A 25,147-nucleotide genomic window follows, 5' to 3' on the forward strand; every position below is an offset into this window, starting at 1 on the left:
TCCCGGGCAACCAGGGAGGACAAAAAAAAAAAAAACCCATCCGAGGTGGTAGTGGCATAGCGGCTGCAATGGTGTCCAACCCCGTGCATGGCCTGCCCTTTCTGCCGGGCACGTCCTTTACGGACTCCACGGTGAGGACTTCTCCGCCCAGCTCCTACCTTTCTCTACCTGTTTCCATCCTCGGAGGCTTCGGAGAGCTCGTTGCCCTCTCTTCTCCAGCCGAGATTGTTCTCTCTGCCTTCAAACCCGTCCTCTACCCCGACCCTGTTTTCTTTTCCCCGCCGCAATTTGTCGTCCTCCCCGACTCAGCCTCACCCTCTCTCTCCTATCCGTATTTCGCCGCTCCATCCCTTTCTAGTTTTTCCACTCTACCTCGGCCGTCTGCTGCTTTCGTTCATTCGGTCTGTAGGCTTAGCCATGTTCTTACTTGCTATTCCTTGCTGCTGTAGCCCCTGCTTCTTCTCCCTCTAGATCACTGCCCCCGCCCCGCCTTCTTCCCAAGCTCTCTCTCCAGGTTCTCCCCCACGCTCATTCTCCCACACTGTACCCCTCTCTTCCCAGCTCCATCCTTAACTCCTTGCCACCTCCCCACTAACCTCAGCCCCTTCTCCCACTCAGCATCTCTACACCCTCCTCCTCTTTACCCCAGCCCCATCCCATCCTTTCTCCTCAGGCCAATCATTCTTTCCCTTCCTCCTCCCGAATCCTAGATCAAGTAACCTTTCACACCCCCAGCTCTATTTCCGTCTTGTATATCATTTCAACTCCTCCTCTTCTTTCCACCAGGTCCTTTCCCGCAGTCTGCACCCTTCTCATTTATGCTTCTGCCCAGCCCCTTTCCTTTTCTGTCCAGCACTTCTGCTTTTTCGGTGGCACAGTTTGGTCCCACCTTCTTCCCATTCCCATTTTATTTTCTTTCTCAATTGTTTCTCCAAAAATTAAACTCTCAACTCAGGCCCATCTTCCCCCCAAACCATCCTTGCCTGCTTTGTAGAAGATAATTCCATTCCAGTTCCTTCAACCACAATTAATTTTTTTCTCCTTGTAGTCCTATTATTTTCAATCTAAACTTTTAACAAAAGATTCATATTTAGATTTTGTTTTGCCCCTTCTTGACTTAAGTGTATTTAAAAATTGAAGAGACACAATTGAAGAGAGAAAAAAGCTTTTTCTCTTCTAACATAGTTTAGCCCTTGACAAAATTATTTAGTATTTGTTTTAATTCTAGCAGGATTATTGAAATATATGTTGGAAGATCAATACTAAGATTCAGTAGGCTGATATCATAGATGGGATGATAACAATTTATATTTAAATAATTTATAATTTAAGCTAGAAGTTCCTCTCTATGGTCATAAAGGTAAGATAAAATACATAGTCAATTTATTGGGGTGGGATAAGAATGAATTGAAATTGAAAGTTTGGTGAGGAAATTTGAATTCTGAATCTCTTTTTCAAATTATTCCTGCAATAAGACACAGCATCATAGATTTTTCACTTCAGCATGTAGGCACATTGCTGCCCTGTGCAGGAGCAGCCCAAGCATTTGGCCTTGGTGAGTGCAGGTTACCCACAAGGCAGGGTTGATTCCAAGGTGTGGACTGGAGGTGCCAAGCTCTAAGACATATTGCCATACTACAATTAACATGAACTATGCATTGGATATATTTCATATTTTAAATACATTGGGCAAATATCAACTGATTTGCCTTACTTGAAATTTGAAAAACCTGGTCACTGTCTTCAGCACTGAAGGACTGACTACACGTGTATAACTCTCACAGCATTAAGAACCATAATGACTAAGAAGGGCTGGGTGGGGGGCGGGACTTAGGTTGCCTTGCCTGGGGTGCCCATTAGGATCCACTAATAAAGGCCATATGCTGAGTGATGGTAACCATGTCTGTCTGAAACGAGGAAAGCAAATGAAGCAGCTGATGTTGCTTCTGTCTTTAGAGATGGAAGAGGAGGAGCTTGAAGTTATACAAATTAGTCAAGAAGTCAACTGAGCCCATTTTGTTCTGTCATGTGTGTTGTGCATCTGGAGCAGCTCTTGTCAACTGACTTGTGACCCTGAATTTGTGACCCTCAAAAAAAATTAGCAAAAGAAATTTACCCCATTGTACCTTTTTTGTTAGTAAAGATCATGAAAATGGTAGGTTGGGCTGCAAACAATTTAGTAGATAGGTTATAAGCCATTCTTTCATTAAAAATATATTTTATGATTTAACCTAAATTTTATGTGTATGCGTGTGTATATATTTGTATTTGTGTGTATGTATATGTGTATATATACACACGCGCGCGCGCGCTCACACACACCCACACATACACATATGATTTTGAAAGTAACCTACCGTTACAAAAAACAGGAAAAGGAAAAAATATTCCATCAAATAAACTTGTAATTTTTCTTTCAATTTTCTTTTCCAGCTTTATTGAGCTATAATGACATAACATTGTGTAAGTTTAAAATGTACAGCTGGTTGATTTGATACACATATTTTGCACAATGATTACCACCACTGTTTTAATTACTATAGCTTTGTAATATACAAACTACAGTTGACCTTGAACAACTCAGGGTTATGGGTGCATACCTCCTGCACAGTTGAAAATTTGCATATGATTACAGTCAGCCCTCTGCGTATATGGATTCCTAACCACAGAATTGACCCTTGAACGATACCGGTTTGAACCACAGGGTCAACTGAAAAAAATTCACATATAAATGGACCTGCAAATTTCAAACCTGTTTTGTTAAAGGGTAACTATAATTTGAAATCAAGATGTGTGATACCCCCAGTTTTGTTGTTCTTTCTCAGCATTGCTTTGGCTATTCCGGGTCCTTTGTGGTACCATACAAATTTTAGGATATTTTTTTTCTGTGAAAACTGCCATTGTAATTTTGGTAGAGGTTACATTAAATAAATAGATTACTTTGGGTATTATGAACATTTTAATAATATGAAATCTTCCAGCCATGAACACAAGTTATCTTTTCATTTGTTTCTGTCTTCAATTTCTTTCATCAAAGTCTTGTAGTTTTCAGTATATAGATCTTTCACCTCCTTGGTTAAATTTATTCCTAAGTATTTTACTGTTTTTCATGCTATTGTGAATGGGATTGTTATCTTTTTTTTATTTTTCAGATATATTTCATTGTTAATGAATAGAAACACAATGATTTTTGTATGTCAATTTTGTATCCTGTAAATTTACTGAATTTGTTGATTAGTTATAACAGGGTTTTTTTTGTTTAGTCTTTAGAGTTTTCTAAAGGTAAGATTATATTGTCTGCAAACAAAGAGAGTTTTACTTCTTGCTTTCCTATTTGGATGCCTTTTATTTATTTATTTTTTTCCTAATCTGATTACTCTGGCTAGGACTTCCAGAACTATGTTGAATAAGAGTGTTGAGAGTGGGCATCCTTGTGTTGGTCCTGATCTTAGAGGAAAAGCTTTCAACATTTTACCATTGAGTATGATGTTAACTATCTGTGGTCCTTTCATATATGTCCATTCCTATGTTGAGGTGTGTTCCTTCTATAATCAAATTTGTTGAGAGTTTTTATCCTGAGTGGATGTCGGTCGTATTGCCTTTTATTCATCTATTGAAAGGATCATGTGATTTTAATCTTTCATTCTATTAATGTGATGTATCACATTTATTGATTTGTGCTACGTTGAACCATCCTTGTATCTCAGGGATAAATCCCACTTGATCATGGTATATGATGCTTTTAATAAGCTGTTGAATTTGGTTTAGTAGTATTTTGTTGATAATTTTTGCTTACTTACTTCATCAGGGATATTGGTCTCTCATTTTCTTTTCTTGTATTATCCTTATCTGGTTTTGGGGTCAGGGTAATGCTGGACTTATAAAATGAATTTGGGAGTGTTCCTTTCTCTTCGATTTTTTGGAAGAGTTTGAGAAGGATTTGGATTAATTCTTCCTAAAATGTTTGGTTCTGGACTGTTCTTGTTGGTCGATCTTTGATTACTGATTCAATCTCCTTATTCATTATTCGTCTGTTCATATTTTCTATTTCTTCATGATTCAATCTTGATAGGTTGCATGTTTCTAGGAACTTATCCATTTATTTTCAGTTATCCAGTTTGTCAGTGTATACCTATTAACAGTAGTCTTTCATGATCCTTTGTATTTCTGTGGTATCAGTTATGGCTCCTTCCATTTCTGTTTTTATTTATTTGGATCCTCTTTTTTTCTTAATTTATCTAAAGGTTTTCCACTTTTGTTTATCTTTTCAGAAAAGCAGATCTTAGTTTTGTTGATCTTTTCTATCATTTTTCTGTCTCTATTCCATTTATTACTGCTCTGATTTTTGCTGTTCCCTTCCTTCTGCTAACTCTGCTTGTTTCTTTTTTCTAGTTTCTTGAGGTGTAAAGTGAAGTGGTTTATTTGAGATGCTTTGTTCATTTTTTAAAATTTATTTTTTAATTACAGTTGGAGTATGATATTTTATTAGTTACAGATGTATAACATCATGATTAGGCCTTTCTATACCTTATGAAATAATTACCCCAATAAGTCTAGTACCCTTCTGACACCATATGTATAGATCTTTCTTGTTTCTTAATGCACACATTTATTGCTATAAAAAATTCGCTCTTAGAACTGCTTTTGCAGCATCCACATAATTTTCATAGTTTGTGTTTCCACTTTTATTTGTTCAAGGTATTTTTTTATTTCCCTTTGATTTCTTTGACTCATTGGTTGTTCAAGGAGTGTTTTGCTTAATTTCAACATATTTGTAAATTTTCTAGCTTTCTGTTATTTCATATCATTGCAATCAGAAAAGATACTTGATATGATTTTAATCTGTTGAGACTTGTTTTGTGACCTATCATATGGTCCATTCTGAAGAATTTACAGGGGGGTAGGTAGAGACAAATGTATTTGAAAAAATTAATTAAAATAAATTAAAAAATAAAAGAATTTACTATGTGTACTTAGGAAAAATGGGTATTCCGCTACTGTTGGATGGGTTGTTCTATATGTGTATTAAGTTCATTTGATCTTAGTTCAAATCCAGTGTTTCCTTGATGATTTTCTGTCTGACTTATCTATCCATTGTTGAAAGTGGAGTATTGAAGTTCCCTACTATTATTGTTTTTTTGTACATTTCTCTCCTCAGATCTGTTAGTATTTTCTTAATATATTTAGGTGCTCTGAATTGCACCTAAAATTGGGTGCATATATATTTACAATTGTCATATCTTCTTAATAATTGACCCCTTATTATTATATAATGACCGCCTTGTGTCTCATTACCATTTTTGTCTTAAAGTTTATTTTGTCTAGCACAAGTATAGCTACCCCGGCTTTCTTTTGGTTTCCACTTGCATGGAATATCTTTTTCTATCCCTTCATTTAAGAGCCTATGTGTGCCCTTAAAGATGAAGTGAGTATCTTGTAGGCAACATATAGTTAGGTCTTTAAAAAAAATCCAGCTTGCCTTTTGATTGGAGATATCAATTAATTTATATTTAGTGTAATTATTGATAGGTAAGGACTTACTAAAACCATCTTTTGTTTTCTGGCTGTTTTGTAGTTCCTTTGTTTATTTTTTCCTCCCTTGCTGCCACTCCTTGTGAACTGATGACTTTCCGTAGTGGTTTGCTCTGATTCCCTTCTGTTTATCTTTTGTGAATCCACTGTAGGTTTTTGCTTTGTGGTTACCATGAGGCTTCTTACATAAAACATATATCTTTTTTAATACTTTTGTCCTTTAACATTTATACTAAATTTAAGTAGTTAACACATCACTATATCACAGTATCAAGGTATTCTGAATCTAACTATATGCTTCCCTTTACCTGTTTGTTATATATTTTCATGTTACAAATTACTGCCTTTTTATTTCAGCTTGAAGAACTTCTTACAGTATTTCTCCTCAGGTTTAGTGGTGATGAATTCTTTTGTTTATTAGGGAAAGTTTTCCATCTCGCCTTTATTTCTTAATCTTAACTTTTTTGGGTAAAATATTCTTGGTTGGTAGTTGCTCTCTTTCAGCACTTTGAATATATCATCTCATTCTCTCCTGGCCTGCAAGGTTTCTACTGAGAAATGTATGATTGCTTTATGAGGTTCCCTTGTATGAAAGATTTCTTTTTTCTTTTACTGTTTTTAAAAATTCTCTCTTTGTCTTTGATTTTGGACAGTTTTATTATCATGTGTCTTAGAGAAGAATTATTTTGGTTTGAAAATTATGGGTAGTCTATCAGCTTCATGAGCTTGGATATCTTCCCTAGGTTTGGGAAGTTCTCAGCCATTATGTCTTTAAGTCAACATTCTACCCTTTTCTCCCTCCCTTCTCCTCTGGGGCTCCCAAGATGCACACATTATTTTTCTTATTAATATCCTATAAATTCCCTAGGCTTTATTCATTCATTTTCATTCTTTTTTCTTTTTGCTGTGCTGATTGGATAATTTCAATTGATTGGCCTTCTAGCTCACAGATTCTTCCTTCTGCTTATTCAAATCTTCCATTGAAGCTACTATTGAATTCTTCAGTTCAGTCACTTTATTCTTCAGCTCCAAAATTTATTTTTGTTTCTTTTCAATATTTTCTGTCTCTTTGTTGAACTTCTCATTTTGTTCTTGTATTGTCTTCCTGATAATTGTTAAATCATTTATCTGTGTTCTCTTGTAGCCCTCTGAAAATCTTTAGGACAGTTATTTTGATTTTCTTTAATCAGGAAATTTCTGGCTCTTCATTCCTGTGTCTAGTGCTGCAGGGCACCAAATGAGAGGTAGTGTAGCAGTACCGGGCCTGGCAGGGTTGAGAGTGGACATGATGTCTCTTGGGCTCAGGCCACTGGGTATCCAATGTTGCCAACCATGTGGGCCTTGGCAAGCACTGTTAAGTGTTCTACAGTGGCTGCAAGGGCTGTTCAGGTCTTTAGTGGCATCCCCAGGTCCAGCAGCTAGGGACCAGGACGGCCACCATTGGTGACCCAGATTCAGTTGTGCGCACCTTCTCAGCTGCAGGGGGCTAGATGCAGGTGGCAATGTAATGGCAGGGGCTGTTTGCAGACATACGCAAAGTGGTGGGGGCCAGAGCAAGCAGCAAGGTCGGGGGCCAACTATGGACTCATTAGCAGCTACAAAGGCCCCAGTTGCCAGTGTGCTCTCCCGTGGCTGTGCATTCTCTCCAGGTGCACACTCTCCTGCTGGGCATGCACATTGAAGTAATGGGGCCTGTTATAGTGGTCAGGCCAGTTACATGCAGGTGCACAGCAGGAAGAGCTAGCTCCAGGCTCATGCACAGCAGTAGAGGTCAGCTACGGGCTGGAGTCTGTGCTGGTATCTCGTGTTTGAGCAGCTGCTCAGGCCTGAGCTGGCTACCTCTGGCCAGGACAGGGAAAAGGGGAGTGTGAAGGGTCACAGCAAACATCAATACCTGTCAGGTGAAATCCAATGAAATCTTCGGGGAGTACACAGTGGTCACCGCTATGCTTACTAGTGGCTTCGGGTAAGTGGTGGAATCTTCTGGGTTTGTCCACTGAGCAGTTCTCTGTGAACCACAGTCAATTCCCACTTATGGCTACTCCTAGCAGACCTGGTTTTCTTACTTGTTCCTAGCTGGCTTTGTACACTTCAGCTCAACTGGTCTGGGTGGGGTGAAACTGAAGTGGGACCTTTGTGCTGTGCCTTAAAAGACTAGAGAAGCTGGTTGCTCACCATCTCTTCTTTTCCTGGTGAGGGGAACTCTTTCTGTCTGGGAAACTCCCTCTTGGCGCTGAACAAGGCCTGCTTGGGGGATGGGACGATGCAACCAAATGAAGTTCTCTTCCTTCTCATTTTGTGTGATTATTGTCAACTTTTTTTGTTGCACTCTATTGCTAAAACCTCCTAAGTAGACTCTAGAGATCTTCCAGAGCCGTTTTTTGTTTATGGTAGCCGTCTAATCATTGATCTTTGTGCAGGGACGGGGAGTCTTGGGCCTTTTATGTAACCATTTTGGTCTCCTATGTCTTCAAAATTATTTTCTTAACATTTTTTTATTTTTTATTTAATATTTGTTTTTTTCCCCAATTACCAGTAAGAATGACAGTCCACTGGGAAAAAAGCCAACATAATTCAGAAATGTATAGTACAGATGGAGAGCATTCACCAAATCTAGTCTTTTTTCAAGCACCTGTTTTCATTCTTGTAATTGTAGTGCACATACAATTTCATATGCTATTTTGGGGCGCTTATTAAATCAATGATTTCCCCTCAAATTGTCACATAGTCTTTAAAACCAGTATTGTAATGATTGTGTAATATTCCACTAAGTGAATTTTCCATTATTTACTTATATGTTTGTCTTTTTTATTGTTTCCTATGTTTTTACTGTTGTAACTAACATTATAATGGTCAACTTTAGGCATATTGTTTTTTCCCATAATTTCGTATTATATCCTTAAAAGATGAGGTGGAATTACTGAGCTCAGCACTCTACGTGTATAATATCTACTTCCTTTTCAAAGAGTTGTGTGAACGTGTTAGTGTCATTGTAATAGGAAAGGTCTTTCATTTCAGTTAAAAATTGTTTTCACAGAACCAGCTCCTCTAGGTTCCATGGTTTCTGACCACTAGATAAGATGAAAAACATGGGAAGACTAGTGAGAAATTACTATTTTAAGAAACTACAATTATTTTAGTTTCTTGTGAGAAGTGAGCTGGGAATTAATTGGGTGTTCTGGAGCAGGGCTTGATGTTTTAAACTCAGGATGCTGCATTCATCCTTGTTTCTGGCCAAATGTTTTAGCTTAAAGTACGAAAACCTTATCATATAGGTACACTTTTTGATACAAGATTTGTGATATTTATAAGCAAAGGTTTAAGTTACAATATTTTTGAGAGTTAGCCCTTTTACCTAACAAATTTTATTTATAACACACTTCTTTTCTTCTTCAGAAAACAGCATTTCATAGAAGCCAGACACTGGGCTACAGAAACGGCTATGCTACCGCTCGACGTCCAACGGTTGGGATAGGCGGGGACCGGCTTCAGTTCAACCAGCTGTCCCAGGCTGACCTGGATGAGTTGGCCAGTAAGGCGTCACTTCTAACTTATGGCCAACCTAAGCAGGCCCCACCGTCAGATTTTATTCCTGCACATGTGGCTTTTGACAAAAAGGTATCATCTGGGATTTTAGGGTACCCTGTGAATTCAAATTTCTGAGAGCCAACTGTTTCCAGAAAAGTCAACAATAAACGACAGGTTTTCCAGAGTACTCGACAGGGAGAAAATTGCTCAAATGCCTCAACCCTTAGTCATAGACAGCTGAACTCAGGATTGAAAGAGCCTTTCTTTAGACAGGAAGCCAATTACAGAAAATAATTCCCCATAGACTTCACTGAAATATTTTCCAAATACAGTTAAAGAAAAATTGGAAGAATTCTGAATTCTTGAGTTCATATTGTTCTGTTTACCTGCTCTGTGTTTTCTACTTTTTAAAAGTTTTCTATTCTGTAATGATGACAAATCCTTAATCTCCATGAAATGCAAAATGTCATCATGACAACAGCTCCGTCTATTGTCTGTTTTCGCCCAGCTGTCTTCATAAGTTTTTGTTTTTCAGGGAACATTTCGGGCTTGGCATAGCATAACCAAAGTGAGGTATAACCTTTTTGTGTGTGTGTCATTTACCCTTATGCTTTTGTAAGGAGAGTTACCTTATTTTCACCTGTTGGCAGGTCCACATCATCCTTGATCTTTCTCATCAGTGAGTCTCTTTTCACTAAGGTGAAGTAGTCCTACCTCTGGCCATGCGGTGGAATCACAGATGGGCCTTTGAAGATGCTTCCCCAATCCTCAATGATTCCGATTTCCAGATGATTTTTATGTATAGCTGGGTCTGAGAACTACTGACCAGATTTTATAAGTTACCTTTTCTAATTTACTGCTAGCCTATTTTTTGTCTTTCTTTTTTTTTTTTAGGAGAGACTTGTTTTATTTCTTTGTTCATTAATTAATTCTTTTTTTTTTTTATTGTTGTTCAAGCACAATTATTTCCATTTCCAGCCCCTACTCCCCCTACTTCACCCATCCCCGCCTCCCACCCTCAAATCTCTACCTCTTTGGCTTCATCCATGTGTCCTTTATACATGTTCCTTGATGACCCTTCTCCTATTGCCCCCTATTATCATTCTCCCATACCCCCGGTTACTCTCAGTTTGTTCTTTATTTCAATATCTCTGTCTTTTAATTTTATTATTTTTTTAAATGCCTATACCATTTTCATCCAGCTAGTCAACCTTTACTGAGTAGCTATTGAAGCTGGAGGTTTGAAGATATAAAATAGTCTGGTGATAGAACTATTTCATTCCCATTAATAATCACTTAGTTTAAACAATTTTTTAATTTATCATCCAGAATCTATATAATCCCCTCTTCCCCATCTCAATTAACACATTTGATAGGAACAATTCTTGTTATCGATTCATGGGCTAAATCTAAAAATCCACTGAATAATATCAGTTACACTTTTGAATATTTCTATACTTTGTTTTTCTTCTTCATTCACACCTGTGACAGACACTGCAAAATCAGTAGATAAGGGAAAGGGTGAAAGAGAGGAGTGGGATAGATGTTTAACAGTTTATCAACATATAAATCCTGGCAGATTCAATTTTTATTGAAAAGAACAGTAAATGACTATTATGAACTGTAAAGTCTATAAAGTCCTATATGTAATGAGAAAATATTAATGAAACGCAGAGAGAGAAATTGTGCCTGAATAGGAAATGAAGCTTCTTATTTTTTTCTGTTATTTTATGCTAATTGTCATTACTTAACTTATGCTTTTAAAATAGTATTCATAATTCATTTTTTTAAAAGATAGTGGACATGAAGAAGTATACTTACATTTTAATATTTCTATTCATTTTCCTTGGATCATCAAAATTCCTAGGTAAAAGATCCTTACTGCAGATACTGAGGTAGAGTCGTTAATTGCATGGTTTTGAAATTAAGATTTTTTTTTAACAATATGGAGTTATAGTTTTTCTGAATTAAATCTGTTTAAATTTTTTTTAGGAATGCCCGGAGTCTACTTAATAGCCAACATAACTGTCCATAGTTTAGACATTCTTTATACTATCCCCCATCTTTAGAGTATAGTTTTATTTCTTACACGGGTGATAAGAACCAGGACATCTGCTATAAGTGTCCTCATCTTTTCCCTTTGCTCCTGTACATTTCTCTTCATCATCACCTACTATATTCTACTTTCCAGGCTTCTGTCCCTCTCTGTGTTCCTGATGTTATTTTCTTTTATCTTTTTCATCTTTAACTTCCATTTCAAACATCGAAGTAAGTACTTCTAACTAGGGTCATACTATCCTGTCCTAAATATCCTTTCTACTTTGTGACCCCTTTAAGCAACTTTCTTTCTCACTTGACTGTCAGGCCACTTATAATTTGCTTCCCTCTGCCCTCAAGTCCCAAACTTCTTTTTTCTTTTTTTTGCCAGCATTCTCTTTGACCTATTTACAGTATTTGACATTGTTGACCCTTTCTTCCTTCTTGAATCTTTGCTTTTCTTTTGCTCCACTGACTCTTCACTCTCCTGGTTTTCCTCTCTGTCTTGTTGCTTCTCTTCTGGCCTCCCTTTCTTTTCTCACTTTTAATGGTAAGCATTTTAAAGGGTCTGTTCAGAGATCTCACCCACTTTTATGGTTTCAGCTACCATCTCAGTGTTGACAACTGTCAGTATTCCCAATGCTGAACTTTTTGAAACTGCCATGGGATATCTTCCCCTGGATGAGCTGTTGGCACCTCAGGTTCTGACTGCCTTTAACCCCAGTCATCACCTTTCCTCATAGATATGCTGTTTCCGTATGCCTCCACTAGGTAACTAAAGCTTGAAACCCAAGCCATTTTGGGCTTTCCTTCCCCTTCAGTGAGTTGCCAAGTCAAATAGCTCCCACTTCCATTTCCTCTCCTACTATCATAGTCCAAACAAGCATTATGTTAAATGTAAACATGTTGTAATAGTTCCATAATTGTTTTTTATGCTCAATTTTATGCTCATAACATGTCCAGTGCTTAGTTTATTCCCTAAAACACATTATGTCATTTTTTTCTGCAAAAATGCCTTCATACTGTCTTAACCAGCTCAGTAAGCATTACCACTGTCTGTCTACCTAGCTGCTCTAATCCCCCAACTTGAAAGTCACCCTTGGTTTTTCTCATCCCTCACAACCCATCTCCAATCTTAACAAGGTCTCTCATTTCCATCTCTAAAATGTATAGCTAAGTTCATTTATTTCCATCTCCACTCTTACAATTTTCCATAGAGCAGCCAGGCTTATATTTTAAAAATGGGTATCAGATTAAGTCACATACCAACCAAAAATATTTCCATGACTTTCCCAGTGGTAGACAGATTCTGCTCTACAGGTGCCGCATAGACCTGCTGGGTTCGGCCCTCCCTGCAGTTTCTTCAGCTTCCTCTTGGGCCTGTCTTTTCTTTACCCACTGTGTTTCAATCACAAAACACTTAGTTTCCTGATTTTCTCAAAACTGTAACACATTTCCCCCCATTACAGGGCCTTTGCACATGCTGTTCCTCCTACCTGGACTAGCTTTCGTGTGATTGGTACTCAATAAATATTAGTTTTAAAACTGAGATGAATTATTTTTTAACAAATAAAATGAATTTATCATCTGTGTCACTGCTAAAAATTGAGAACCTTAACATGCAACCCACATATACAATAGAATAAAATAAAAATAGAAAAACTGTGACTTGGCTTTTTATAATTGTATGTGATATGAAAATATTCAGCATTTCTTGAAGTAATTGCAAATATTTCCACATTTATGGTGGCATTCTGAGCACTTCCTGGGTATTAGGAGACCTCGATTCCAATTCTAGGTCTTCTGCCAACTAGTGTTACAGCCATAGGGAGTCACATTCTCCAGTTTCCTCATGTATAAAATTAGGTTAGACTACATGATAACTAGGTGTCCATCCAACTGTAAAGTTCCATGAAAAATACATTTTTATATACAGTGTCTCAATATCATTTTTTCTTTCCTTTCTACATAATATATTATGATCCTATTCTACCTGGGAAAGCTAATATTATCCTAACTACTTGCTGAAGAGCTTTCCTATATTCTTTCCCAGCCATTTCTTCACAGGAGGAGCACAGAACTCTTGATTCTATTCTTAATAAATGCCTTTTTGATTAACAATTAAATAAATAAGTATTTTAGGGGTTAGAGTATTATTTATTTGAGACCTCACATATTATTAGCTTGGCTCTCTGTAACACTGAAGTATATATTGGAAAACATGTAGTTTTAGCTATATGTGTAGATCATATGCCCGAGTAAATCCAAATGTTTATTGGACAAACTGATCCATATTAAGTGATTAGAGATGATTGGGAAGACAGAAAAACTTCTAGAGTGTGTTTTGACAGAAAATTTTTACCATTTATGTCAGACAACAAACTTCCAAATAACCAGGGAACTTGAGAATTTAGTGCCCTAGTTAACTGAATAATCAGTCTCTTTGATTAGATCTGAATATACATAATCAGTTAATTCTTTTCTCTACATAGTCTGAATGTACTAAAATGAATATAAAACCAAGACTGAGCTGTACCTGATTTAATTTGTCATTTTGCTTCAAAAGGAATTTTTTAGATTTTACAAAATGATCATGTGGTCACAATTCATTACGGAGGTAGACAAAGGTTAGGATTCACCTGTAATGATCATACGGCATAGTCTAGAAGATTTGTTTTTAAATAACTTATTATTACTTAAAATTTTTAAATAGACTATAAGAGATTCTGGTTATTTTAATCTTCAAAGTGTGTGTGTGTATTTCCTTCCTGCCTCCCATTCTGAGGCCAAGTTCTTGTTGCTGCAGTCGTTTTCGTCCCTTCCAACCTCAGGAAACAGCCAGCGTTGGAACATGGGTGTGCCACAGGGCTTGGGCCCGGGCTTTCCCCCTGCCTGTGCTCCCTCCCTGGGTCCAGACTCATGGCTCGAAATGTCCTTTACATGAGGATGTGCTGTGTCTGGAATTTGTAATTGCCTATCTGACATCTCCTCTTTAGTGTTTAACAGACATCTTAAACTAAACATGTTCAAAACTTAACTCCTGATTTGCCTCCACATCCCTAAAACTGCTCCATTCTAGTCTTCCCATATCAACATGATAGCAATTCCATGCTTTCATTTGTTTGGGTCAAATTGTTTGAGTCATCCTGATTTTTCTCTAATATTGCCTTCTTTCCCAGCCTCAGTGCTACATCCCAAGTTGCCCTCTGCAATATCAACTTGTGGTGTCGCTTAAACTCAGCAAGTCTAAAGTCAAGCTCACCATCTACCCTACAAAACTATCTTCTTTCTGGGAGAATCATCACTATATTTCCTGCACTGCACTTTCTCAATCTCACCTGGCTCCCATCCTCCTACTTCCTCACTATCAGTCCAATCAATCTCTTTGTTTTTCCATTGCTGATTAGTCTACTACTGTAAACCTGGACTACTAGAGGGGCTTTTAGTGTGATTGCCATGCCTAGCACCTTCCTCCTCATCATAGTCTGCATACTGCTGCTGGGTTTGCTTTTTGTGCTTCTGTTGCTGGAACCCACTCGTGTCTCCTCCACTTAAACTTTCTCTGACTACTTTAGCTCATGCAGATTCATCTTTCTGAACCACTATAGCACCTATTACCTAAGTAGTAGTGACTGAGCTTAGCTATACCCCTAACCCCTTCTGTGGTCTCAGACAAGCCACTCTACCACCCTGAGTCCCAGTCTCCTCCTTTGTAAAACGAGGAGGGTTTGAATACCTGATTTCTTCTGGCTCTAACATTTTGTGTATTTATAAACCTGCAGCTCAAATACGGACCATTTCATATATGAATTACTGATTCTGTCCCCACTTAGTGATCATGTCCCCATTTCAGTTCTTTACAGTTGATCTAAAACATTACTTTCAAATAATTTTTATATTTTGCTTTTACCGTATTATTTTTTCCTTCAAACATTCTATTATATTAACTCATTCCATTATTTTATTATGAGTTTTAAGGCCTTCACTCCATTATATTCATGTTTCTCTTGTGCAATTGCTGGTTCTCTTTTGGTTTTTATCTTATTCTTCCACAGTAGACTCTATACTCTAAAAGGATGAAAATTAACTCATCCTTTTTATTCATTGAGCCATTTTTGTGTCTTTACTAAAGGGTCTCTTTGTTTTGTTGCTCTTATTCTAGGTTAGGTTTGGGTTAACACTTGCATACCTAATATCATTCTAATACATTCTCTCTCTAAAAAAATATTTAAAATAAAAACAAATTTAAAAATCCCAAAGCGTGCCAACATAAGCTTTTTATAATAATTTAAATGTTTTTTAAATGTACTCTAGATATGCCATCTTGACTTCACATTGATACTGATGCTCTCCAAAGGACCTAGGTTTTGTTCGATCATATATATGCATATTTCTGAGCACAATTTATGTGTCACCAATGGTGGGTTCTTTGAGGGATTAATGATTTGAGAGTTATTAGTATAAAGTTTCTAATAACGACTATATCATTGGTATGTATTTGCAAGGAACTCAATTTCTAAAGAAATGGACTTGAGCCTTCATTTTCATTTTTAACTGAAAAGCCATAATCTTATCCAAATTTCTTAGTCTTTCCAAAAATTCTGAGGGATTTTTGATATGGAAGTGAAGCTTAAGGTCTTTAAACCATCTCATTAAGCAACACATTAGTAAATAGTCTACACATAGTCTGAGTATTTAGAGTAGCAGTCAGCAAACTTTTTCTGTATATGGCCAATAGAAAATATTTTGGGCTTAGCAGCTGTCTTGGTTTGCTTGAACTGCTATAATAAAATACCACAGACTGGTGGCTTAAACAATAGAAGTTTATCTCTCACTGTTCTGGGGTCTAGAAGACCAAAGTCAAGCTTCCGGCCGACTTAGTTTCTGGTGAGGGCTCCTTCCTGAATTGCAGAGAGCTGACTTCTTTCTATGTCTTCACACGGCCTTCCCTCAGTGCATGCTGAGAGAGAATGAATATCATTATTTCTATTGGATTAGGGCCCCGCTCTAAGGACCTCATTGAAGCTTAATTACCTTGTAAAGAGGTAATTATCTCCAAATATAGTCACATTGAGCGTTAGGACTTCACCATGAATTTTTGGGGGGACACAATTCAGAATGTAGCAGCAGCCCAAATGGTCTCTGTCACAGTGACTCAACTCTGCCCTTGTAATGGGAAAGCAGCCATTAGCAAATAAGTGTTAATTATTTATGTAATTAGTTTATTTGTGGATACAGAAATTTGAATTTCATGTATTTTCCATATATTGTCAAACTGTACTTTGTTGATTTTTTAAAAACCATTTATATGTAAAAAACCATTCTTAGCTTGTATACGGAAACAGGTGGCAGGGGTAGATTTATCTGCTGGACCATGGTTTGGCCCTCTTTGATTTAGGAGGAAGAAATGATGAATATTGAAATCGCCCTGAGTGATTCTCTTTATAGGAGGTACTTGATATTTTTTGGATGATAAACTAATGCAACACGATTTCTTCTTTCTTTACGTGTTATAGGTACTGAAATTTGATGCCTATTTCCAAGAAGATGTTCCTATGTCAACAGAGGAACACTATAGGATTCGTCAAGTGAACATTTACTACTACCTAGAAGATGACAGCATGTCAGTCATAGAGCCCATTGTGGAAAACTCTGGGATCCCTCAAGGCAAGTTAATCAAACGCCAGCGGCTAGCCAAGAATGACCGGGGAGACCATTACCATTGGAAAGACCTAAATCGAGGAATAAACATTACAATTTATGGCAGAACTTTCCGCATTGTTGAATGTGACCGATTCACTCAGGTATAGTATATGTTTTGGGAAGTTGTGGTGTCTGAGGCATTCTAATTTATGAAGGATATATTTGTTAGGATTAGATAATCTGTCATGTAGAGATTATTACATAGATTGGTTTGGTATTTGTATACAGGGGGGAGGGCAAAAAATCCAGAATTATCTCCTAGAGGGTAAGCCCCTTGTTGTATAGGCTTCCCCCACTAGGTGAGTGCTCTAGGAACCCATCTGTATCAGTGTGCCAGCTGGCAGTGTTGTTAAGAGGCCATGTTCGGCTTCAGTGAATTTTTTTTGAAGACTCAGCACGTTTGCCCATTTCATGATTGGTGATTTACGAGTGCACCTGCCCACACTGTGCTGAGTGTTGAGCAGTTTTTAATAAAAAATGCCATGACCGTCATGTTCCACCCTCCCTATTCACCTCATTTCACCCCGAGCGACTTTTTTTGTTTCTTTGGGTGAAAAAAAGTCCTCAAAGGGAAACATTTTGCTGATGTGGAAGAGTTGAAAGAAAAAATGGCAGAAGCAACAAAAGGCATCAAAATGGATGAGTTCAAAAACTTGTTTTGAGCAGTGGAAAAAAGTCCCAATATGTATTGCATCAAATGGAGAGTACTCTGAAGGTGACTGAAGTTTATACATGTAAGAATCAATAGACAATTTTTTATAAATAAATTCCAGGGGTTCTTTTGGGTCACCCCTCATATGTGCTATGTGCCAACACTATGCAGTGATGTCATTTTTTCACAATGATACTGATACATAGCCATTCAAATAAAATGGAACTCCTATCATAGCTTCATCATTTGATAAGAAACTAGTTCACATGCCACTTCAAATAGAGAGTAGGGGAGGTAGCACACTTCATGGGGTGGAACTATGAAAGAGGCATTGGACAATTTATCTGAAGTCTGAGTTCACAAAAATAGTACTCCCTCTATTAGCAGATATGAGCCTAAAATTTTTGTTGTGCAATTTATATTTTTTCTGTTAATCATACTTGTTATATAATAGGGAAAATTGCTGTCTAAAGAATTCCTTAAATAAAGAAATTTTAAAAGGAAAACACTTTTTTATATTAACAAAAATTCTCCACTTTCTCTATTTTATAAATATGGATTTTCTTAAAATTGCAAAAGAGAGAGAGAGAGAGATCTTTTTTCTTTAGCACAAAATGTAGGTAATAGGCAATTCAGAATTTGTCTTAGTTAAAAATTTTTCCAGAAACAAAGATAGTATCTGAATTATTTTTGCCTTTAATCTCATGTTACCTAATGCCAGATGAGACTAATTTTTACCATCCACTGAGCTCCTATGAATTCACTCATTTATTTTTTTAAGTTACTTATTTAGCAAATACTTATCAAGTACCTGTTATGTGCCAGACATTGTTCTAGGTGCCAAGTATAAAGAATTGCTTTTTATTACATTTTAGTTGGAGGAGAAAACAATAAATAAATAAATTTATGTCAGATTCTGATAAGAGCTAAGAAGAAACTAAAGCAGAGTAAAGGGGATGGGAGTTGGAGGAGGTCGCTATATATAAAGGCTGATCAGCGAGGCCTCAGAGATAAGATGACACATGAACAAAAACCGCAAGGAAGTAAGGAAAGGAGCCACAGCATCTGTGTCATCCTAAAGCAACAGGGAAAAATAATCCCTGTTTAGGTACAGATGCTAGACCATCTTTGAGATATTGTCCCCTTCAAACATGTTTTGATCTGTCATTGTTTAGGTTTTGGAGGACCTTTTAATCAAAGGCAATTTCAGATTTGTGCCAACAATGAGAAATTATAAAATGTTACATTAAGTTGAGGTATTAAAATTATTTTTACAATTGTGTCTTTATGGACAATTTGAACATTTGCAAGTTGATCACTGAGCAGTTGATGTAAGTCAGTTCTTATTATTCATGGTAGTATTGTTCTTTATAGTTCCCACACACATTTAATTAGCAAACACTACCCCATTGCTCCTAGAAGAAATACAGGGTTAGGTTCCTATAAGTCTCTGGTCACAACATTTTTATCAACTAATCAATATATAACTTTATTTTATGTGTGTTTGTTTCAAGATGCAATATTTAAAATATATTGTTGATTCATTAACATTGAATTCATGGCCACAGCACTATAACTGTAACTCATGCCCGAATGAAGCTTATCTAACACATGTGTTTTCTCCTTCAGGGACGTGACACCTGCCTTTTTTTTTTTAAGTGGAAAAATATATATACCATAAAATTTAGCATTTTAACACTTTTTAGATGTATAGTTTAGTGGCATTAAGTACATATCGCAGCCTTCTTTCATGTATAATATGAGACTTTGGCGCTAAGGATGGGGCCATTTAAAAGCAAAATCACCAAGAAAAAGCACAAAGTGAGGAAAAGTGGCACTAAAGGATACTTTTTCAGTACAAAAGCTGAAACATGGCAGAATGTTATCCTGTTCAACCTCAGCTAGGAATGTGAGCATTAGGCAACTCAAATTTTCATCACTCCATGCACATCTTTGGAGGACCTCAAAAGCACTGCGAATGCTGATTTTCAGATTAACGGTAAACTTTAGGAAGTAGTCGAATTTGCAAATACAGAATTTGTGAGTAATGAGGACCAACTGTATTTTAATGACTGATAATAGACTAACGCTGTGTATTTCAGACACTGATGATTAGATTGAATTAATGTTTTCAGTAATTCATCTATCAGGTTAGAAGTTGGCTCCTTTACAGTATAAAATTGTACACATCTTATCTAACTTGATGGTTTTCATTAAGGCTGGACTTATGAGTGAATAACAAAGATAGCTGTCTTTAGGGTGTAAGTTGAACAAGAAGCCACCCCTCTTTAAATATATCACCACCACCATCACTTCTTACCCCTTCCTCATTACGCCAAATAAATGTTTGGTCCTATACACAGAATAAACTGAACATATTAAAAAATAAAGCTCCAGAAACAGAGATCTAGAATTTATTATCTTCACTAAAGTAGTAAGCCTAGTAAAGCAGATGTGAATCCTACTCTATAAATACAGGTGTGCAAAAATATTATTTTTTAAAAGATTTTATTTGTTTATTTTTAGAGAGGGGAAGGGATGGAGAGAGGGAGAGAAACATCAATGTGGTTGCCTCTCACGAACCCCCTACTGGGGACCTGGCCCATGACCTAGGCATGTGCCCTAGACTGGGAATCAAACTGGTAACCCTTTGGTTTGCAGGCCAGCACGCAATCCACTAAGCAACACCGGCCAGGGAGCAAAAATATTAATTTTAAAAATGACTTATAACATTTCTGGTCAAGATAGAGGAGTAGGCAGACACAGCTCACCTCTTCACACAACCACATCAAAATTACAACTAAAATATAGGACAACCATCACTCAGAACCAAGTTGAATGGAACTACGGAATTAAAGAAACCGCATCCATCCAGACTGGTAGAAGGGGTCCAGATGCACAATGGGCTGGTCTCTCACCCACGTATGGTGGATAAAAATTTGGGAGGGAAATCTTGGGAGCAAGGAATCCCAGCCCCACAGCAGGCCCCTCAGCCTAGGGTCCCAGTGCCAGGAATATAAGTCTCCACAACTTCCAGCTGCAAAAACCAGTGGGGATTGAGTCAATGGAAGAAACTTCTGGAGCACCAAGCAGTTCCTCTTAAAGAGCACACAGATGGACTCACCTATTCAGACTCACTCTCTCTGAGTTCCATCCCCAGGGTAGCAACTTGAAAAACACCAGCGGTATACAGGGAGAAACTGAAGTATCTGGTATCAAGGCTAGCAGAGGCCATTGTCCCTTGCTAAACCCTTCCCCCATCGAGCCGGTAAGCTAGTGCCAAATCTGAGACTCCATCAACCTGGCTAACACTATTTGGCCCTCCTTGGAGATCCCTAGAAATGTTACCCCACTCAACTTAGGAGCCCACTCAAGCTGCTTTTCCACGTGAATGGTTGGCCATGGCTCATGCGTCACAGCTTCCTAAATCCTATCAAACAAGCAACAGCTGGTCTCTGAGCCCCAGGCCTGGCACTAGCAGCAGCCAGCTTAGATTCACTGCTTGGCTTTGCCGGGGAATCTCCAAGCCCAGCACAAGTAGCAGCCATCTTAGATTGCTTTACAGCTCAGGCAGGGTGGCCCCAGGCAAAACACAGGTTGGGGTTGAACTTGGCCTGCATCACCCAGGAAACCCTAGGGCCAGTACACCCAGTGGACAGCTACAGATGATGTCAGAGTACCACCACCCTGCCCCTGCACAGCTGATCTTCCACAGAGGACAGAGGTTGGTGGTAAGTAGTAATAACCAATCCTTGCAGCTGACTGGCCTGGGTAAATCCCTCCCTTTGATCTGCCAACAGCAACCAAGGCTCAACTGCAAGAGGAGGGTGTACTCAGCCCACATGAATGGTACCCAGTGTGGGTGATAGAGGAGGCTGTGCCACTGGACCCTACAGGAAATCTACTACATTAGGCCACACTACTAAGACACGGAATCAATGCAGCTCTACCTACTACATAGAAGCAAACACAGGAAGACTGCCATAATGAGAGGACAAAGAAATATGGTCCAAACGAAAGAACAGATTAAAACTCCAGAAAAAGAGCGAAATGAAATGGAGATAAGCAATCTATCAGATGCAGAGTTCAAAACACTGGTTAGAAGGATGCTCAAGGAAATTAGTGGGGATCTCAGCAGCATAAAAAAACCTAGTCAGATGAAGGATACACCAATTTAAATAAAGAACAAATTACAGGGAAACAACAGTAGAGTGGATGAAGCCGAGAATCAAATAAATGATTTGGAACATAAGGAAGCAAGAACAACCAATCAGAACAACAAGAAGGAAAGAGAATCCAAAAAAAATGAGGATAGTGTAAGCAGCCTCTGGGACCATTTCAAGACGCCCAACACTCACATCATAGGGGTGCCAGAAGGAGAAGAGAAAGAACAAGGAACTGGAAATATATTTGAAAAAATAATAAAAGAAAACTTCCCTAATTTGGGTGAAGGAAATAGACATGCAAGTCCAGGAAGCACAGAGAGCCCCAAACAAGATGGATGCAAAGAGGCCCACTCCAAGACACATCATAATTAAAATGCCAGAGGTTAAAGATAAAGAGAGAATCTTGAAAGTATCAAGAGAAAAGAACTTAGTTACCTACAGGGGAGTTCCCATAAGACTGTCAGCTGATTTCTCAGAAGAAACTGCAGGCTAGAAGGGACTGGCAAAAAATATTCAAGGTCATGAAAAGCAGAGATCTACAGCCAATATTGCTCTACCCAGCAAAAATATCATTTAGAATTGAAGGGCAAATAAAGAGCTTCCCAGACAAGAGAAAACTAAAGGAGTTCATCATCACCAAACCATTATTATACAAAATGTTAAAGGGACTTATTTAAGAAAAAGAAGAGGATCAAAACTATGAACAATAAAATGGCAAAAAATAAAGTCTATCAACAACATGAATCTAAAAAAGAAACTAAGCAAACAAGAACAGAGAGAATCATGAATTCAGGGAGTATTTTTATGGTTGCCAGATAGGAGGAGGTTGTGGGGAAATGGGTGAAGAGGTAAGGGAATTAAGAAGTACAAATAGGGAGTTACAAAATAGCCACGGGGGTGCAAAGTACAATATAGGAAATGGAGTAGCCAGAGAGAACTTACACACACGACCCATGGACATGGACAATGGTGGGAGGATGGCCTGAGGGACTGGGAGGTGCTGGGTGGAGGGGGGCAAAGGGGGAAAAGTCAGGACAACTGTAATAGCATAGTCAGTAAAATACAATTTTAAAAAATGACTTAAAACCTACTTGAGCCCCAATCCAAATGAGCTCGCATTTCTATTCACCCTCAGCTTTGCCAAAGATTCCAAGATCTAAGAACAAAGAAGTACTCCCAGACCCAAAGGAGTCATTTGGCAGGGTTCACAGGTTGTCCATTGACCAAGGACACCCCCCTTACGTTTAGGTGCTTGGTAAGACATTGGGACCCTGGATGCCTGAGACTGAATGCACCTCATTGGCTGCTCAGAGCACCCCTACAGATCACATGTAAAGTCTTGCTCTTCTGAGACCCACCAACCTGTGTCTACTTTCCAGTCTGGGAGCATTTCCCCCTTTCTCTCCTTGTGCCTTCAAAGCCATTCCCTTCCCTCCTTCTGGGACACTTTAGGACAATCTCTTCAAAGGGTTTAGGCTTTATCTAAGAGACTGGGAAGAACAGTCAACCACAGGAAGCTTCTACATTCCTGCCCAAATCCCTAAGGTAAGGTTTACAAAGGGCCTGATTATCTGTTGAAAGCAACAGAAAGGAGTAAAACACCCATTAAATACTTAAATCAATCATCCTGCTACACTCAAGGGAGAGGAGAATTGTTATTGCTAGTCATTATCTCCAGCTCAGTAGTTTTAATACACATTAAAAATCATATTTTAATATTGAAGAACATTGGAGACTGCCTAGTAAAACTTGAAATACTAAGATAACAAGAAATTAGCAGCAGAGCTGATACTAGGACCAAATATTTTGGCCCTGTGTTCTGTATATTTTCTACTGAATTCTCCAAAAACAAACTACACAATTCCCAAAAGAAACTCTGTTTTCAGGTTAATTTCCAGTTCCAGAATGTAAGCAGATCTCATTAACTTTTTTTTTCAGATTATCAAAAAAGGCATAGTTCATTGTGGTGCTTTTAAGAAGAAAAAAAATATCAAGTATTTAAAGATATAATGACTGAAAATAATACATTTATTCATAATTAGCAAAATAAAATTTAAGATAATGTCAAGTTCAAATGCTTTCCTTAATTTTTTCTAGTCATATTTGAACACTTAATTTGCCTTTCCTCTTTCGCTAACACATTTTGTGGTCTAAATGAGTGGGTATGTTTTCTTTTCTCATTTTGCAGGGAAGACTTAATTATATACTTGTTTTAAAGGAGTTGGAAAATTGGGAATTTGATTTGAGCTTAACTTTGCCATTGTGCAGCCTGTCCCTATACCCGATGTCAATTCCATATTGTCTGAAATTTTAGGTTTCAGATTGGTGCATGTGGGTAATCCTGGGACTTACTCTTTGGCTTGGACACCTAACTAAATGTCATTGATCTGAGTTCATATTTGGAGCTTATCATATTGCCTATCAATTTTATAATGTAGAATACTTAAGGTAATTAACAATTATTACCTGCATTATTGAATTGGGTCAATTGGAGACTCAGTACTTCTAAGACATGCTCAAACCACAAATTAATGGTTAACCTGGGCCGTGGTATAGAAATGAATACACTTATTTTTACTCCATCAGTTAAAACTTACTTTAAGAAGTTCCTAGAAAGATTATCACTATTAATTTTGAAATATTTAGGTATTTTTGGAAAGTCAAGGAATTGAATTAAATCCACCTGAGAAGATGGCACTCGATCCTTACATTGAACTCCGCAAACAGCCTCTTCGTAAATATGTCACTCCCTCCGACTTTGATCAACTCAAGCAGTTTCTCACCTTTGACAAACAAGTAAGTGACCTAGACACCTTAGTAAGTTTACTCCTTGCCAAATGTGGCAGCGTTTATTAGTAAGCTATTTTGGTAGATGTGTGTTTTGAAACCTATCTATAATGTAACCATTTGGATACAGTGCCATTTTCCTGGTTTCATCTAGACTCAGAGGTATAGCAATGCCTCAGTTTTGTACTAGAGGTTCAAAGAAGATTGTGGAGTTGTCTTGTGAGTTCCATCAAACTTTTAAATCGTAAAGCATTCCTGAGCTACATCTGCTTCCCACTTTACATTTACAACCAGCTACTTCTTTTCCCAAATATGAATTAATCTCATAGAATCCATTGGGAAACCTTAAATGAATTATTGGGAAATTTCAAAGGTGTTGCATATATGTAGTTTTCTAATGTTAAAATAGTAATGTCAAAGCTATCCCACTGCAGATGCTTTCTTGTTAAATTATCTATTAATGTATGAGTACAGAATGCCCTGGGTATTTTCTAACTCTGTCCAGCCATCCTACTGTCCTCCTTGTGGGCTTGTGTAGAGAAGCAGATTTCAGTCTTCCTTTGTGTACTAAAGGGAAAGAGAAAACAGAGAGATCACCCTCAATGCTTCTTTGCTGCTTTTTTTTTTTCCCTCTCAGAAATGTAATTCCTTTTAGTTCAGAAAATGTTACGTAGCGCAATTACAGTTGTATAAGGACGTTCCTTATATCACTCATATATCTGTTATTGTATTTAAAGATTAT

The 25,147-nt window shown here is 37.7% G+C and overlaps 1 protein-coding gene across 1 annotated transcript in view; it reads left to right on the forward strand.

Annotated features, from left to right (window-relative positions):
* The window catches only part of EFHC1 (EF-hand domain containing 1), a 64,193-nt gene continuing 39,046 nt past the window's right edge, over positions 1–25,147 (forward strand). The window contains exons 1-4 of the mRNA XM_054568818.1: positions 1–131; positions 8,929–9,150; positions 16,614–16,901; positions 24,265–24,414. Coding sequence (XP_054424793.1) covers positions 69–131; positions 8,929–9,150; positions 16,614–16,901; positions 24,265–24,414 — 723 coding nt within the window. The 5' untranslated portion in view covers positions 1–68. The remainder of the gene's footprint in view (positions 132–8,928; positions 9,151–16,613; positions 16,902–24,264; positions 24,415–25,147) is intronic.

This window comes from Pteronotus mesoamericanus, unplaced genomic scaffold (genome assembly GCF_021234165.1).
Source record: "Pteronotus mesoamericanus isolate MK-2021 breed Mesoamerican mustached bat unplaced genomic scaffold, CSHL_Meso_final contig_20, whole genome shotgun sequence".
In the NCBI taxonomy this organism is placed as follows: Eukaryota; Metazoa; Chordata; class Mammalia; order Chiroptera; family Mormoopidae; genus Pteronotus; species Pteronotus mesoamericanus.